General features: G+C 59.8%; 1 protein-coding gene across 1 annotated transcript in view; it reads right to left on the bottom strand.

Moving 5' to 3' along the window:
- The window catches only part of PPARGC1B (PPARG coactivator 1 beta), a 41230-nt gene that overhangs the window by 4963 nt on the left and 19343 nt on the right, over positions 1-16924 (bottom strand). The window contains exons 2-7 of the mRNA XM_084215685.1: positions 7401-7574; positions 4978-5190; positions 3085-3195; positions 1340-2399; positions 809-845; positions 382-446 (exon numbers count right to left, since the gene is read on the bottom strand). Of these exons, the coding sequence (XP_084071811.1) occupies positions 382-446; positions 809-845; positions 1340-2399; positions 3085-3195; positions 4978-5190; positions 7401-7574 (1660 nt within the window). The remainder of the gene's footprint in view (positions 1-381; positions 447-808; positions 846-1339; positions 2400-3084; positions 3196-4977; positions 5191-7400; positions 7575-16924) is intronic.

The raw sequence follows: 16924 nt of genomic DNA, 5'->3' as shown, positions 1-16924 counted from the left end.
GGCAGGGGTCAGCTCTGCCCCCTCCGGCCTGCCCTGCCCCACCCCAGTCCTGGGCTGCCCCCACAGCCTCATCCAATGGCACTCAGGGGAACAAGAAGGATGCCTTGATCCCAGCAGGGACCAGAGGACTCTCCCTTCCCTCCTGGCTCATGCAGGGCCCCCCTGAACATCTCCTCCCACCCCAAACACATTCCCCTGAGCTGCTCCTGGTGCTCGGATGCGGCAGTGCGCAGCAAGCTCCTGTGTCTGCAGTGTGAAGGGGATGAAGGTGTCCCCTTGGCACGGTAGGCTGGAACTGATGCCTCCAGGCTGAATTTGGGGTGAATGAGACCCGTCCTAGAATACATTTTTGCAAAATTAAGAAATGAAAGCACATCCTACCTGCTGTCCCACACAGCTCCACGGTCAGCATTGGCTCAAAGTTTCTCTTCCCAAAGGTTGGGTCACTGGAGAAGAGCAGAAAACCAGGAAAGTTTTAAGGTGAACCACAGCCCCAAAACCCAAAAACAAGCTGAGAAAAGACTTCCCACAAGTGAACCCTCCCACTTTAGCTGGAGCCTGACAGAGTAACCCCACAAGGGCAGTGGGGTGAGCAGCTCCAGGGCACACACAAAATGCCCTGCTCTGGGCATGGGACTCTCCCAGCTCCTCACACCCTGTGGCTCCCCACAGCACTGTGCCCAGCAGTGCAGCTCCCTGTGCTCTGCAAACACAGCTCCCTGTGCTGGCTGCAGGGGCCCTGCCCAGACACACAACCCCAAGCAGTTTCCAGCCCCAAAATGGTTCATTCAGCCCCACCTGCACTTACGTTTGTGCCAAGGACAGTGTGAGACACCTGGGTGTTTCTGAAAGGCAGGAGAGAAGCAGGTTACCAGTGGAGCTGTACCCATGCAGTGCCCACTGAGGGCTTTGCCCACCCAGGAGGGATGGCTCACGCTGCCAGGGCTGAGCCACTCCTGCACTTGCAACTTGCTGGGGTTTTGGGGCACCACTGCAGCTGAACCCCAGAGCCTAAATCCAGGGAGAACCCACAAGGAAAAACCTGGAGGGATGGGGCAACCTAGTCCTTGCTGGGTTGTGGCCACACCAACTCCTCCACCTCATTATAAGGATGGGTAAACTGAGGCAGAAGATGCCCATGGATTGAAAAAGCACCCCAAAAGGGAACAGACCCCCAGCTGCCCATGCATGGGACCCGACAGCTAAGCAACACGGGGGGCTGCTCACAGCTCTCCTGCCAGCTGAGTGCCCAGCAGCCAGCCAGCATCACTCAGCCACAGCAGGGCAGCACAGGCACGCTGGGGATGGCGAGCAGAGTGACAGTGCCCAGGCCCCTCACCTGTTTGCTCCAGAAGGGCACAGCGCCGGCTCTCAGTGGCCACCTCTCCATCCCCCAGGGAGCCCAGGCAGAGGGGCTGGGGTTCTGCCGACGGGGCTGTGCCCCCCACCTCAACTTCAGCCGCCGGCTCTTCGGCAGAGAAGCCCTCCAGACCTGGGCAGGGTGCAGCCTCCCTGCAGCCCAGGGGCACGGAGGGCTCGGGGTGGGGCTCCTCAAGGAAGGAGAGCCAGTGCCCGAGCTCGGGGTTGAGTCTCTTGGAGCGGCGCACGGCGTAAACAGCGCTGTCCTGCTTGCGGGACCCCTTCCCCTCCTGCCTCCCGGCATCGTCCTCAAGGGCCCCCAGCTCCCGCGGCGCCTCCGCCTCGGGGCTCTGCCGGGGCTCGCCCCTCTCTGCTGCCGCTGCTCTCGCTCTGGACGTGCAAGTCCCGCTGGCATCCTCCCCGTCGGGCGGCACGGGGGAGCAGGAGCCGGGCGGCCGTGCCAGGGCGGCGTACACGGGCTTGCCCAGGCGGTATGGCTTGCTCACATCGCACAGCAGGTCCCGCGCCAGCAGCTCCTTCAGGATGGAGAAGGATGCTCCGGGCTTCTTGCAGCTGCCAGCTGCCTGCCAGGCGCAGCCCGGCCGGCTCTGTCCGGGGGCACAGTCCGGTTTGGCTCTCTTGAAGGGGCTGCTGCAGGGCTGGGGCCTGCCCTCGGCGGGGTCGCGGGCGGGCAGCTTGCGAGGGGGCAGGCAGTAGGTGTGCATGTAGCGGATCAGCTCCAGCACCGAGTGCAGCTCCCCCTCGCAGGAGAACTGGCTGCCCGGGCCATCCTCCGCCGAGGACAGGGCGGCCGCCGAGTCGCCGGAGCTCAGCGAGTCCTCGCTGGAGTCACTGTCGTCCTCGTTGTGGGAGCAGTCGCCCGCGGACGGGTGGTGGCCGCTGCCAGGGCACTCCTCGGGTGCCTGGGGGGCTTTGGTCTGGGAGCTGGAGGTGCTGGAGGTGAGGTGCCGGTGCAGCTCCGTGCAGCTGCGGCTCTGTGCCTGCGGGACGCTTGCCCTCCTGTCCCGGGGACCCTCCACCTTCCGAGAGAAGAGAGGAGAAAGTCAGCTCTGAGCCCCACAGCCACGACCCTGGGGGAGGCTGACAGAGCCACCCCACATCCTCACACCTCATAGCTGTGTCTCACCAGCACCCCGACCTCCCTGGGACAGCCCTGTGCCCCAAGTGCTGCCCCTCCTGCAGGCAGGGATGCTCCTTCTCCCCAGGAGGGATCTGCTGCTCTTCTCACACAATCTAATTGGCCAGGCCTAATGCACTGCACAATTACCATTAGCAAAGCAGGAAAATCTCTGGTGGCACCTTCTGCCAGGTTTCAGATCAGCTCAGGCGTTGGGGTGGGCTCTGCACTACCACAGGCAGTGACTCCTGGCCAAAGGCCTTGGCTTGGGCTGAGAGTCAGCAGGGAGGGGAGCAAGGGGGTGACCAGGGATGGAGCACATGGGGCTTTCACGAATGGGTGCTTAGGGAACTTGGGAGAGGCCAAACCCCCCTGCGTTCAAGCGAGATTAAGGTGCTTCTTAGCACAGCACAAAGTCTAAAGTTTTGCTGAGCCCAGACTGTGTCAGACAGGGATGGAAGCACTGCGGGTGACAGTCCCTGCCTGTTCCCAACGCTTTGCCCAGCCCACAGCCTGCTCACACTCCCCAACACCATCCTTTGGCCCAGCTCTCAGGAGGTGGGTGCTGCAGGGGCTCAAGGAAATACCTTAGTGCAGGGTCGTGGGGGCCGGGACTTTGGGGTCCCCGGGCGCCGGGCGCTCCCGTCCCGCTGGGCCTCGCAGCTCGGAGGTGATGGAGACAGGAGCAGCTTCTTCAGCTGCAAAGAGAAGGGGCAAGAAAAGGAGTCGGCATCGCAGCGAGGGCAGGAGAAAACCCCTGGGGCCACGGCCCCTTGGCTGATGTGTGAGCACATCCATGCCCAAGCATCCCACCCAAAAATGGGGCAAAAAAATATCAGGCAGGGAGGGTTAGGGTTAGCAGTTCCCACCCCACACGGCTGTGGGGCAGGTGCCTCGCTGTGTGCAGCCCTGTGGGGGTCAGGGTGTCCCCGCGGCATTCAGCCCACAGGCCCCCAGGCAGGTTGGGGTAGTGTGCAGGAGGGAATTTACTTCCCAGGGACAACCCCACTCGGGTCAGACACACAGGAGCTGCCGTGGCATCCCAACTTCTCACTCCATCAGCTCTGCCCTGAGGTGACAGAGGCTTTACACTGGTGTGAGTGATGGGTTTGGACAGCTCGCTGAGTCCCCGTGTGAGGCTCATTTAGCCAAAACATCCAGAGAGGGCCTCGACTCATTAACGAGCTTTCAAGGCTCTTTGGAGATGCAAATCCCTGTGGGATCTGTCAGGATGTCCCCCAGCTCTCTGTCACACCCATGGGCGCTGGAGCGGGTTTTCCCCAGCTCACCCGCAGTGCCACCCCTTCTGATGGCAGGGTCAGCACGTTATCCTTCTACTCAACCCCAATTTTGGTCAGGGGGAGGGAAAAAAACCCCCAGACCCCACACCCAGCAACAACATTTGAGATTGTGCCCATGCGGCGCTAACAACCGACAACAGCTCAACAGCAAGACGACTGCGTAGGCACCGGGGACTGCAGGAGAGACAGATCTGGGGGGTTTGGGACTGATAGAAAAGGGGTGCCCGGGTCAGGTCTGCCAGGAAATGCCAGCCAGGGCACCCGCAGCTTTAGGAGAGAGGCTCCTGTGGGTGGAAGCGCCCAGCTCCCGTTCCCCCCCGCCCCTGCAACGTATACATCCTATATATACACATACAGGTCATGTGTGATATATACCCCTGCGCGGGGCGTGGGCGGTGGAAATGCACGCTGTCACCACTGGATGTCACTCCTCCCCTTTGCTGGGATTTCGGGGACACCCCGGGACCGGACTGGGGGCTCTGGGAGGGACTGTGAGCGGCAGGAGGGAGCAGGCTGGGTGTCCTGTCCCAGGGAACCTCCCGGGCATGGCAGGAAACGCTCCCAGTTCATCCTGACCAGGAAGGGGAGCGGGGCTGGAGCCCCAGTATTGCAGGAACCAAGAAGGATGCTCCAGCCACCAAATCTGGAGGGACTGGAAGCCACACAGCCCCTGAGGGGCTTTGGTGGAAGGCACAGGGAGGGTCAAACCCTCCCACTGAAAGCCGAGGGCAGGGGCTGACACTCAGGCAAGCCCCTCTTGTGACAGCAGGGAGCTCAGCCCAGGGCAGAGCCAGGGGGAAAAGCCACCACTGCCCATGGGCACGGGGCTGGGATGAGCCAGGGAGAGCCCCGGGCAGCCCCACACCTGCAGGTGGGGTTAAAAGCAGGTGTGGGTGTGCCAAAGCAGCCCCCAGCCCTCTGCCGCCCGCCCCCACCCCGTCCAGAGATAGGTTTGTATACACACAGCTGGTTCCCGTGAGGATGGTGATGGAGGTGACAGCAATGATGCAGAACATGTATACGTATACAATACAAGTATATGCTTTGGTATTGACGGTTAAAGAGAGTTTTAAGCCTAGAATGAAAAAATTCAGACCTTGGCTTCCTATCATACCCATGCAGCCGGCTTATCTGGGGCTCATCCAAATCCACCTTAAACAGTAGGAAGTGGGTTCTTACTAGAGACAGCTCATCACCCTCGGGGGCCGGGGGCGGCCCCCCCGTGACCGGGGCGGTGGGTTTGGGGGAGGGGGCAGGTGAGGTGGTGGCAGGGTTGAGCGTGTCCCCCTCTTCCATAGTTCGGAAGGCAGCCAGGCCCATGTCATCTCCCTGTATATCATCCAAAGTCTCGGTGAGGGCTGCCAGCAGCGCTTCGTTCTCGCTGTCTATTATCTGAAAGGAGCAGGCAGAGAAGAAAGGGGGGGTTAGCTTGGGCAGAGGGTCCCCAGGATGCTGGAGAGGGGACAGGGACCAACAGAACCACACCAGCTCCCACACTTCCCAGTCACCCCACTGAGAGACCTGGGAGAGGAGTGTCAGTCTGTCCACCTGTACCCCAGCAGGAAAAGAAGGAATCAGAGCATCTTCTCTCCCCACAGTCCCTCCACCCCACCATGAGGCAAACAGCAGCAGATGAAGGATCTGTCAGAAAAAGCTCCTGGCCCAAATCCTCCTGACTCTGCAAGCGCAAGAGCTGTGAGCTCAGCCAGGGCTGCCCAGTAGACAAGAGGGCACAGCCTCCCAAGAGGGCACAGGGGGAAGCTCTGCACCACTGGCCTGATGCCAGAGCTTGTGACAAGAACCACTCTAGTGAGTGAGTTTTGTGTTCACTGAGAGCCCCCAAACACAAGCACCTCCTGCTGCTCAGGGGCTCTCAGCTCTCCCGCACTGGTGCACCCAGTGCTCTGTGAGAGATCCTGTCCAGAGCACAGCCCCAGTCACTCCCAAATCTCCCCAGATCATGCTGTTCACCCAAAAACTGGGTCAGGGAAGTTGTAGTGCAAGGCCCATCCCATGCTGGGCCAGGCAGGGCCAGGGGCTGCTCCTGCCTCCTCCCTGCCCACTGCTCCAGCTTGGCTTGAGTCCCTCCTTTCACCTGGGCTTTGGCTTTGCTGATGCACCTCCAGCCTCCCCAGTACCCTCCCAGTCCCACCCAGCCCCACGAGTTCCATTCCAGTCTGGCAATACAGTGCTGAAGCCCAGAAGAGGATGCAGAAGCTGAGGAATGGCTGGAGTGAGCCAGGAGCTCCTTTTTGGTCCTCCTCCATCACAATCTGAATGTAAACCATGTCCAAGGAGAAGCAGGCTACCATCAGTGATAAAATTAGCACGGGGTAAAGTCAGGCTCACAGGCAGGACTGCTCCCTGCACACAGCCTCCTGTGTTTCTCTCCTCTTGTTTGAAAATTAAACATCTTTTGTTCCATGCCCTAACCTTGCTCGCAGTTACTAGAGCAGGCTCCAGGGAAAGGCAGCAGGATGCTCCATTTTTGGCTCAGTTTCTTTTCCTCCTGTTATTGGCACGAGATTGCTGTGCATACAAGTTCAGTGGGATACATTTCATCATACTCCACTGCTCCTCATCGGCCTGGCTTTTGCATTTCTTTTCTGTTTATCTTTTCCCCAGGAAGTTCACGGAAAATATGCATCTCGTGATGAAGGTCCCTCAGCTGGACTGGACCATTTTCAAGCACAGCATCAGCCCAGCATAAAAGCCAGAGGGTTGTTATTATGGGCATGTTAGAAAATATTGAGGCTTTTTTTTCCATCTCCTTGTTTAAATAGAAATCTTCCTCCTCCCAAAATGTAACCCAGGGCTGGTGATTAGCTGGTACCAGTGGGTCACAACCTCCTTGTGCAAGGGGGTAAAGGCCTGGGTGCTGCTCAGGGGGGCACAGAGACCCCAGCTCCAAGGACAAGCACATCCAGGGCACGGCACGAGCTTTGGGCAGGAGCGAGGGGGCTGCCCAGCCTGCTCTGTGCCCAGTCCCCTCTGCATCTCCCTGCTTCCAACCTGTCTGTGCTGTGCCCACAGCCCTGCCCTGTCCCCACGGCTCCAGGAGATGAGACAGGAGCAGAGGGACATGGAGCAGTCCCGCCTGTGCCCAGGAGCATCCCCTACCCCAGCTTTGCACCGTGCTGGCACAGCCACGGATCCATCCCAGCCCAGAGCCGAGGACAGGAACCAGCCCCTCTGCCACAGGGACCCCAGGGACAGAAGGGCTGGCAGAGCTGGGAAAACAGAGGAAGAGGCTGCTTCCTGTGAAGGATCAGGGTGAAGGGGCTGCTTCCAGCTCCTGGGAAGGAACTTTCCAGTGCCGAGACCCCCGCACTGCCGCCCTGGCATTCCAGGAATGGAACAGGACACGCTGCACCCCGGCTGCAATTCCAGTGAATAATCCAGCACAGGAGGGCTGCCTCAGCAGCAGCAGCAGCCTCCCCCTCCTCCTCCTCCTCATTAGCCCTACTCCGCTTGCCCCATTTAGAGCCGGTGCACAAATTAACGGAGCACTAATCAGCTGGGGAGGAGATATTAATAGTCGTGTGTGTTCCCTCCTGCCAGCCTCCCTCTCCCCCTGCCTGCACCCTGGGGGGATGGGGTACCTGGAAGAGCTCGGAGTCGTCGGTGCTGTACTGGCTGGAGTCGGTCTCCGAGTGCTCCCCGCCCCACTGCAGCTCGCTGAAGCAGCCGGCTGAGTCCAGGTCACCGGCGTCCAGCTGGGACAGATCGATCTCGGGGAAATCAGAGTAGAGGTGCTCCTCGCCAGACACCTCATACTGCACACAGGAGAGGAGAGAAATGCTTGAGCCCAGAGGAGCAGGCACTGAGGACAGCAGCATCCCCCCCTGTCACCCAGCGATCCACCCCAGGTGCTCCCAGCCCGGCTCCAGCCTCTCTTCCCACGCAGCTCCAGGCACTGGCAGGGTGTGGCGGGCACATTTTCACCCACCTGGCCTGCACAGCCTGGCACTGGTCACTGGAGCAGCCCCACAGCTCCACCACACCCCCGCTGGTGTCCCAGCTGTGTCCCAGCTGGGAACAGCAGGAGCTGCTTGGGAAGAGCCTTGTCCCTCCCAGTGAGCAGATGGTCAGGGCACAGCACAGCCACAGCACAGTCATCATAGGGGCAATTCCTGCCCTTGGCGTCCTCAAAGTGACATCCAGTGGTGGCCTGGGGATCAGCACAGGAGACCTGGGACAGCAGCACACAGGGCCAGCCTCACCCCTGCTGCTCACCCTGTCCCACCACATGGCCCTGGAGCACTCAGGACACCCCCCTGGGGAAGCAGCAGATCTCAAAGCACCACCAAGGCAGCCCAGAGCCTGCTCCATGCTCCCTGCAGGGTGAGGGGACAGCGTGGAGATGAATGGATGTCTGAGAGCACTCAGGGTGATGTGAGCTAAAAAATCTCCATTTAACCACAGAAAGGAGCTGGCACCTGCCCCACTCGGGCCTGGCTTCCAGCCACAAAACCCCAGAGCTGCACCCAGAGCCCGAGGGAGCCAGGGCTGGCACCAGCACCCGCTGCCTGTCCTGGCATCTGGACCATGCCTGGTTCTGCCTCGGTGTCCAGGGAAAAACACAGGGGAAAGGTCTGGTGAGACTCCTCCCAGCACTGTCTGCCCAAAGGGAGTCTTCTGGCAGTGAGGGAAGCAAGTTTATTTACAGAGCAAATGGATTTTGGAGCAGGCAAACATCTGAGCATGTGAGAGAGGCTGCAGGGGAGCGTGGGGGCCCCTCCTCCTGAAGCACCCTGGAAGGGTCTCCTCCATCACTCAGTGGGAAGGAAAAGGGATTTCAAACCCAGCTGCAGGAATGGAAAAGACAGCTTTTCTCTCTTTCTCTTCTCATTTTTTGTTTTTCAAATTGGGATAATCTGGGATTACTGGCTGTGTTCCCCCAGGCTGAGGAGCCTGTCTGCCACGCTCCCCACCGCATTCAGGACACTCCAAAGGACACTCCTGTGCATGCACTCACTCCCTTTTTGCATTTCTCACCTGCTTCCCACCCTGCCCAATCCCAGGGGAGGTGGAAAACAGGGAGAGCACCTTGGAGGGCACAGCAAGGGCAGGGAGAGTGATTTTATGGCCTGATGGTGAACCAGTGCCGTGCCCCAGCCATGCCCAGGGGCTGCAGTGGGGCTGGGGGTGCAGGGAGCTGCTGGTGCTGCCCCAGACAGAGCTCTGGGAACTGCCCCCACTCTGGGGGATGCTCTCCCAGCACCCTCCCTTCACCTTTTTGCTGGAGGGATGTGTATCAGGTAGATACCACAGGTGTGGTGCCACAAAGAGTATCAGGGAGCCCTGAGTGGCTCTGGGAGCTGAGACTCCTCACTGGGCCCCCAGGGATGGAGATTTTCTAACCTGCCCTGCAAAAACCTTTGTTCCCAGGTGTCAGAGCACATGCAGCAGGTCAGGAGTCCCCACTGCCAGCTCTGGGGGACACAGATGCTGCCTTTCCCCTTGTTCTGTCCCCTCTGCCCAGACTGCTCTGGAATCAGATGTCCTTTGGCCTTTCAGATGTGTCCCTTACCTGCTGTGGCTTGTCCCTGCCTTCCTGTCCCTGCTCTAATGCCTGCTCCAGAAAAAGTCTTGTGACAACTTTGTCTCCCCCTTCTCCCCAATTCTTCCCATGGGAACACAGGCAAAGGTTTTTATTTTTAGCCAAGCCATACATACACAGCTATACGTGTGTCTGTGTGTGCGTGTGTGCGTGCAATTAAAAATAGCAGAGCAGCCAAATTCTCCTGCTCCTTTTGATATGCCACAAGGGAAAAGATCCTGGTGCTGAGATCACAAGGAGCAGCTGACACCAGTGCTCGGGATGTCTTTTGATCAACTCCACAGATGTGACATGTCCCCATTGGCAACAGGGCTGGGTAAAAATAAACTCCTGCAATCCAAGGCTGCTGAGCTGCCCTCTCTGGGCACTCAGGGCAGGACTGCCCTGCCACTGCCACGCTGGGGATGCTCCCAGCTTCCTGCCTCCCACGGGTCAGGAATGCCCAAAGTTCAGCTCTGTCTGTGTGGAGCCTCCTCCTCTCCTCCTCGAAAGGCATGGGGACAGCCTTTGCTTGGAGAGGTCACCCATACTGCCACATGATGGGCACCCCAGCCAGTCCCCTCTGCTGGGCAGCGTCACTTACCCAGCCCAGCCACCAAGGACTGGGCTCCAGAGGGAACCCACCAGTCCCAGCCCGTGGCCCTGAGCCCCTCTGGGCTGGCCCCAGTGCTGGGGAAGGGGCAGCCCCCTGCCCAGCTCGGGGGTGGCAGCAGTGATGGGGACACTGCCTGTGGGCACGGGACCTCATCTGCTCTGACTCTCCCTTTTCCCACCCTCTGCACTTCCTGCTGCCTTGGGAGAGGAGTGAACTTTTGTTCTAATTTTACTCAGGACTTTGTAGGAAGATCAGCCATGGGTTCTTGGTGTGCAGCCAGCAAACACCCATGGAGACATGCTCGGAGACTGCGAGGCATCCTCCAGCCCAGACACCTGGGCCGGGTGTGCTGAGCAAGGCTGCCACCAGAGAGCTGCTGCCAGTGCCTGAGCAGTCCCTGCTGCAGGGAGGAGAGCTCCTGCTGACTCCCTTGGTCAGCATCCCTCTGGCTCTGGGTGCTCTGGGGCTGCCATGTGCTCCCACTGCCTGTCCCTTTGCCATGTCCCCAGTCTGTCCTTCCCAGGGCAGTGGCAGCACGAGGAGCTGGCACAGAGTTGGATCCATCTCCCTGCCCGATTGGGAGGGTGTTCAGTGCAGGCCACTGTCTCTGGTGGCCCCAGAAGCTCTGGGGAAATGTCCTGGGCTGGACCTGCAGCCACTAGCTGGAGTCACATCCAAAGATGTCCCAGCTCAGCGCTGGCTCTGACACCCTGGGGACAGCAGGTGGGATGGGACATGTCCCTTTTGGTCCTTCTGTTTTGGAGCAGTGTGAACTCTGGCACGTGAGGTCTTATCTCTGAAGAGACACCAGACTCCTCCCCAAGCCCAACTCTAATTCAAACACTGGATTAACGAGACAGGAAATGTTTTCCTCTTTTTCAGTGTCAACCTGGGCTCCCCAAACAAAACCCCTGCAGTCAGCAGGACTGGAGAGGCTGCCTGGGGTCAGCTGCATCCCTGAGCCCAGGGAGAGCAGGAGCAGCCCTGCTGCCAGGGAGCAGCAACCTGAACAGGGCAAGCCAGGGCTCAGCTCATTGTCTGCTCTGCTGAGCTGCCTCAGGAGCTGGGGACAGCACAGTGACCGTGACACAGAGACCTGCAGGTGCTCTCCCTGTCTCACTCCAACACTGCCAGAAATTATCCTTATCTGCAGAACCCCTGGGTCCAACCCCTTGAAGTCATGGCCAAGAATTCTGGCGTGGGCTGTGGGCACAGGGGGGATGGCACACGGGGCTGGTGCTCACTCAGCCTGCACAGGGGCAGCCTCTGAAGTGCCGCTGGCCACGGGAAGCACCTTCCAGGAGCCTCACCCTGCCCTGGGGTGCCCTGAGGTGACCCTGTCACTCACCTGCCATGGAAAAAGGGGAGGAAAGAGGCAGCACCTCGGAGGGGCCAAGGGAAGCAGGCAGGGACAGCAGCCCACTCCTCACTGGGGAGCAAACGGTGACTCAGCTCCTCCCCGCACAGCCAGGAGCCTGCCCAAGGCATTAAGGGATAAATATCCATCCACACGTGCTGCAGGCAGTGCCCCAGATCAGCCAGCAGAGTCAGGCTGGCACCCACAGCAGCAGCAGGAGAGAAATGCTGAGAACACCAAGTGCTGCTCCCACCAGCCCTGCCTCGGCCCCAGGGCAGCTTCTCCCTCCTCACCCTCACCAGGACTCAAAAAAGGAAAGAAAATCCTTGGGCAGGGGTTTTGCAGAGAGTTGTCTGGGCTTATCAGGGAAATCCGTAATCACAGACTGCTTCAAACGGGGATTACAGCCCTGCAGGGAGACTCAGGGTGTTCCTGGGATGGGCTCTCCCCAGGGTGGTGGCACTGGGCACAGCCATTCCCCCCTTTCAGGCAGACCCCCCAGCACCCTCCTGAGCTGCCCCAGAAGCAGAGTGAGGAGGCTTTGGGGGCATGACCCACACCAGGACCAAACCCAGGGGTGCACCCTGCTGCCCCCACAGCTCCCAGCCAGGGGACACGGTCCCCATGGGGTCACCCATCAGCACCTGGGCCAGGTGCTGCCAGCCCCTCATCATCCCCAAGGATGTGCCAGCTCCCTGCCAGCCCAGAGGAATGAGGGTTGTGTGGGGGGGACAGCCTGGCTCCAGCACCAGGGAGGAGGGCAGAGGTGGGAATGGAGGAGACAGCTATAAATAAGTGTAAATACAGCAAGGAGGCACCTGGCCAGAGCTGTGAAGGTCACCAGAGTGTGTGCCAGCAGATAAGCAACCCCCCTCCCCAGTGGCATTTGACAAAATGTCACTGTGAATGAGGGAGAGGTGGTGTCGGGTTGTGCCTTGGCCCTGTCACCCCTTGACACCCCTGATATTTATAGCCTGAGAGCCCCACAGTGAAGGGCGAGGGGTCCCTGGAGGTGAGGGGACCCTGCCTGCACCCACAGTGAGCACAGGCACAGGCAGGTCCCTCATCCCCTCCCCAGGTTTGGGGGGCAGGCCCACAGGAACCTCCCAGGCTGCACAGAGCAGGAGACACCTCTCTGTCCTGCCAGGCATTTTGCCCTCTGCCCCCTGTTAATTTTTAATTACTTTTTTTAACTTGCTACTAATCCGTTTTAACGATTCAGCCCAGCCAGCAAAAGGCAAAACCTCATTTAAAACCTGGACTAAGCAAACAGCTCCTTCTTCCTCCTGAGCCACTCCAAACCAAGTTCTGCTGGTCCCTCTGGGTGCAGCACGTGGGAGCTGAGCATGGTGTGCCAACACATCCTGGACTCAGAGCTCGGACTCAAAGGTTGGACCTGATGACCTCAGAAGTCTTTTCCAACTGAAATAATTCTGTGATTCAGTGGCACACGTGGAGCAGCTTCCCTCCCAACAGCCTGAGATGTGCTGGGTGGGAAAAGCGGGTGCTGGGTGGGAAAAAGGGTGCTGAGTAGGAAAAGGGGTGCCCAGCATCAGGCTCTGAGCCCCAGCCCCAGGCTGAGCACAGTCTCGCTCCCTGACTTTTGTCTTACATTAGAAGGTGTAATTAAGATCAACCAGGAGATGCCAGGAATGGGAAATATTAAACATTAACCGCAAACAATAAACATGAACTTGCCAGGATAACTTTGATATGCAGGAAAGATGGAAGAAATTGCACTAAACTGTCCTTGAGTCACAGGACAGAAAAAAGGAGCCTGAGATACTGGTAATAATGCCCTGGATAAACAACATTCTGCTGGAATACTTCAAACAAAGGTGTGTCGGGTTTAGGAAGAAGGGCACAGCAAAGTATATCACAGGTTACAGAGCTGCATGTTCACACCATGCTCAGCTCATTTCTTCAGGCTCCAGATTACAGAGTCCACTTTGGTTCTGCCTGAGCTCCAGGACCAGCCTAGGGCTGCAGCACCCACCAGGGAGCCCCTGCAGCCCCCACAGACCCTAAAGCCCCCCCCAGTGCTGCCAGGCACAAGGCAAGGGCAGGTGGTGGCTGTGCCCTGTGCAAGGAGCAGACAGAGCAGGAACAGGCTGTTCCCAAGGAACACCTCCTCTCTCAACACCACCTAATGGAAACAGCCCTGTCTGTGTCCCTGTGGGCTGCCAGGGCTGGCCAGGCAGTGCCAGCACACCTGGGCACCCTCAGCGTGCTCAGAACTGTGCCTGCCCAAGTGTGACAGCTTCACCCTGCACCCCCAGGGCCAAGCTGCAGCACCCCATGGCAGCCCAGCCTGCCAGCAGCCAGCCTGGCAAACACCATCCACCACCCAAACACACCCGTGCCAGTGGCTGCTGCCAGCCCTGTCCCTGTCACCAGCTCCCTGCCACTCCACGGCACTAGGCAGGCAGGGCACAGACCCCGGGCTGAACATTCCTGGGGTTTTCTAGGAAATTCCCTTTTTATCTCCCCAAAGCAAAGGCAGGACCAACGGACAGCAGCTGGCACGAGCTGGGCTGGGCACAGAGCACAGTGGGGACTGAAATGTGCCACCAGCTCCCCAGCCCTGCCATGGGACCCCCTGGCCATGGGACAGGCAGGGAAGGAGCAGGGGTAGGAGCAGGAGCAGGAGCAGGGGCAGGGGAAGGAGCAGGGAAGGAGCAGGGAAGGAGCAGGGGCAGGGAAGGAGCAGGGGCAGGGGAAGGCAGGGCTCCCCCACCATCCCTCCTTCTGTGAGGTGTCCTCCAGCCTGTGTGGGACAAGGACAGGGCAAGAGGTGGCACAAGCCCTGCAGCTCTGAGGGGATGCCCAGTGGGACTGGGAAAGGCTGTGGAGCCCTGGGAGCCAGGCTGGCAGCACAGGGGACATGGCTGTGCCATGACAGGGGACAAGTCCTGACTCACTGAGGAGCTGACTGTTAGCCAGCTCTGCTGGTCACAAGAATTCCCCACGATGGCAACTCCCTCCTTTTGCAAGGAAAACATGAGGGGGTGATTATTTTCAGAGCTTCCTCTGCTGACGTCCCTGCAGCCAGCAGCCACATGACTGATGTGGGCACAGGGACCCCGGTGAGGAGGAGCAGCCCTGCCCCTGCCCTGGGGAGGTTTGGTGCCCAGCTCAGAGGCTGACAGGGCTCCACGAGGCCCTATCTGCCCAGAGGACATTGCAAACATCTGCCATGGCACAGCCTGGCACACCCAGCCCCAGCTCCGCTCCATGGGCACTGCTCACCGTGGCACTGGCAGCTCTTCACCCCCCCCAGCCAGCTCCAAGAGCAAATCCCAGATGGAAGCACCAACTGTCCCTCCACTGCCACACCATGAAGTCACAGCTGTGGTGGCACTCAGGGGCAGGCAGAGCCCCTGCCCACGGGGACATCACTGCCTCGTGCCACCAAGGCCAGCCACAGCCATGCTCCCTACGCACAGCCCCAGCCTCGGCATCTCCCAAGCTGCCAAAGCTGCCCTTGGCTTTCCAGGAGCCACAGCCTGGGAATCCCTGCACTGCCCCAGCCCGCCCTGCCCAGCTGGGCAAGGGCTGGGACTCGCAGCACATTCTGGTGTCACCCGTGTGACAGAGCTGAGGTCACACCGTGTCACACCGGGCCCAGTCACACCTGACAAGCAGGTGGAGAGAACCTGCTGCCTGCCAGCCACCCCAGCCCGCTGTCACCCCCTGCCAGCTCTGTCCCCAACACCTGCAGGACATCCTTCACCTCCCCAGGGCACAGCAGCCTTTTCACAGCTCGCTGATGCTCTGCTGAGGAGCAGGGACTGCCTGGACAAGGTGTCCCCTGCTGGATCCCTCCTGGCACGGAGGTGGCAGCAGGGCAGGGGGAAAGCCCAGCTCCTGCTCACCCTGCTGCTTCTGAGGGGGTTCAGGTGCCTCCAGCCACGGAAGGCACCGTGGGCTGGCACTGCTGGTGCCACCAGCAGCCTCTTAGTGCTAATCAGGCCGAGGCAGGAGACGGGGAAGGTTCAAGCTGGGGTTAAGAAGGCACAAGGAGGATCTTCCTGCATTAGCCTGACCTCGCAGCCAGCCCAGCCCCAGCCCTCTGCAGGGACAGCCCTGCCCTGCTGGGGCTCAGGCCACCAGCACCAACCCTCAGTGGGACCCTCCAGGAGCCCTTCTGCTGCTGAGCTGGCCCTCCTGCCAGGGGGCTGTGGGAGCCCCCCTGTGCCCAGCTCCCACCTGAAAATGAAGTTTTCAGCTGGATGCATGAGGATGCAAACTTCTGTGCAAGGGGGAAAAACCACTCAGATCTGTCCTTACCCTCCAAGCTACCCAGATCTGTCCTTACCCCCCTGCCCAGCCTGCCCAGGTGTGTCCAGTGCAGCTGGAAGCCCCAGCTGTGCCAGGTGGGTGGGTGGGCACTGCTGGCCACCCCTCACTGCTGCACTGCCCATGCCAGCTCCTGCTTCTGCCCTGCACAAACCTGGCACCCTGTCCCCATCACCTGGGAACAGCAAGAGGTGAGTGCCCCCTCTTCTCCTCCTGAATCAGGGGCTCCCTTTCCTCCCTCATCCTACTACACCCAAATAAATTATTGCCCATTTTCTGCAGGTGTCCTGGCCAGAGGGGACTGTCACCACCCAGTGTGGTCACCTCGTGGTCACCTTGTGCCTCTGCTGTGACACCTCTGTGCCCACAAAGCTGCTGGGGAGGGGCAGTGCTGCCAGCTGGGTATTTTCCAGGTGGGCATCAGGAGTCCTTGGCATAAAGTGATTATCAGTATTGACACCACTCCAGTTCTGTGGGAAAGGTGGGAGGAGAGCAGGTCCCAGCAGGCCTGGGGATGCAGGGACACGCTCCCAGGTGGATGGTGGAGGTGAGAACCACGAGCAGCAGCTCTGGGCAGGCTGGGCACACAGCAGCACAACCTGTTTGCTCCGGGGATTTCCTGGGGCTGCACAAGGCTTTGCTGTGTCCGGGTCTGCACCCGGGCACTGTCAGCTGTCCCAGCCAGGCTACCTGCCCCAGGGCTGGGCTCTGCCCCTGCTTTTTGGCTCTGCAGGAAGCATTTCTGCGAGCCACAGCCTGGAGCCGGTGCTGCCAACCTGCTTTCCTCGGGCTTCCTACTCCACAAACAACTGACTCACCCTGGAAAGAAATGGCTCCAAGATCTCCAGATAGAAAAACCCTATGAGGGCAAGAAGCTCCTTCAGGAGCACATGCAAACCCACATCCACAAAGCTTTGTTCTATTCCAAATTCTCTCCTGTGAGGGACCACACCTTTCCCCTCCCCAAAACCCCAGGCAGGCTCCAACAGGGCATGAGAGGAGGGGTCTGGCTGCTCCCTGCGGCAGCAGCTGGGGCCCCTCTGCTCCTCCCAAACCAGTTGGGGGCCCCTCTGCTCCTCCCAAACCAGTTGGGGGCCCCTCTCCTCCTCCCAAACCAGTTGGGGTGAAGCTCACAAGCATGAGTTCTTACACTAAATCAGATCCTTTAACTGCTCCACGTGCTGTGCCACCCTGCCCTGAGCTTGCCTGCCCCCAAGCCTTGTCCCCCCCTATTTCTGACCCCAGCTAATCCAGGGATCAACAGAAAGCCAGAGACCCCAGGGCAGGCTGGCCTGAAAGCCAGCCCTGAGCT

The sequence above is a fragment of the Fringilla coelebs genome (assembly GCF_963513975.1).
Source record: "Fringilla coelebs genome assembly, chromosome: 15".
Taxonomy (NCBI): Eukaryota; Metazoa; Chordata; class Aves; order Passeriformes; family Fringillidae; genus Fringilla; species Fringilla coelebs.
This window is presented reverse-complemented; position numbering and strand designations above follow the sequence as displayed.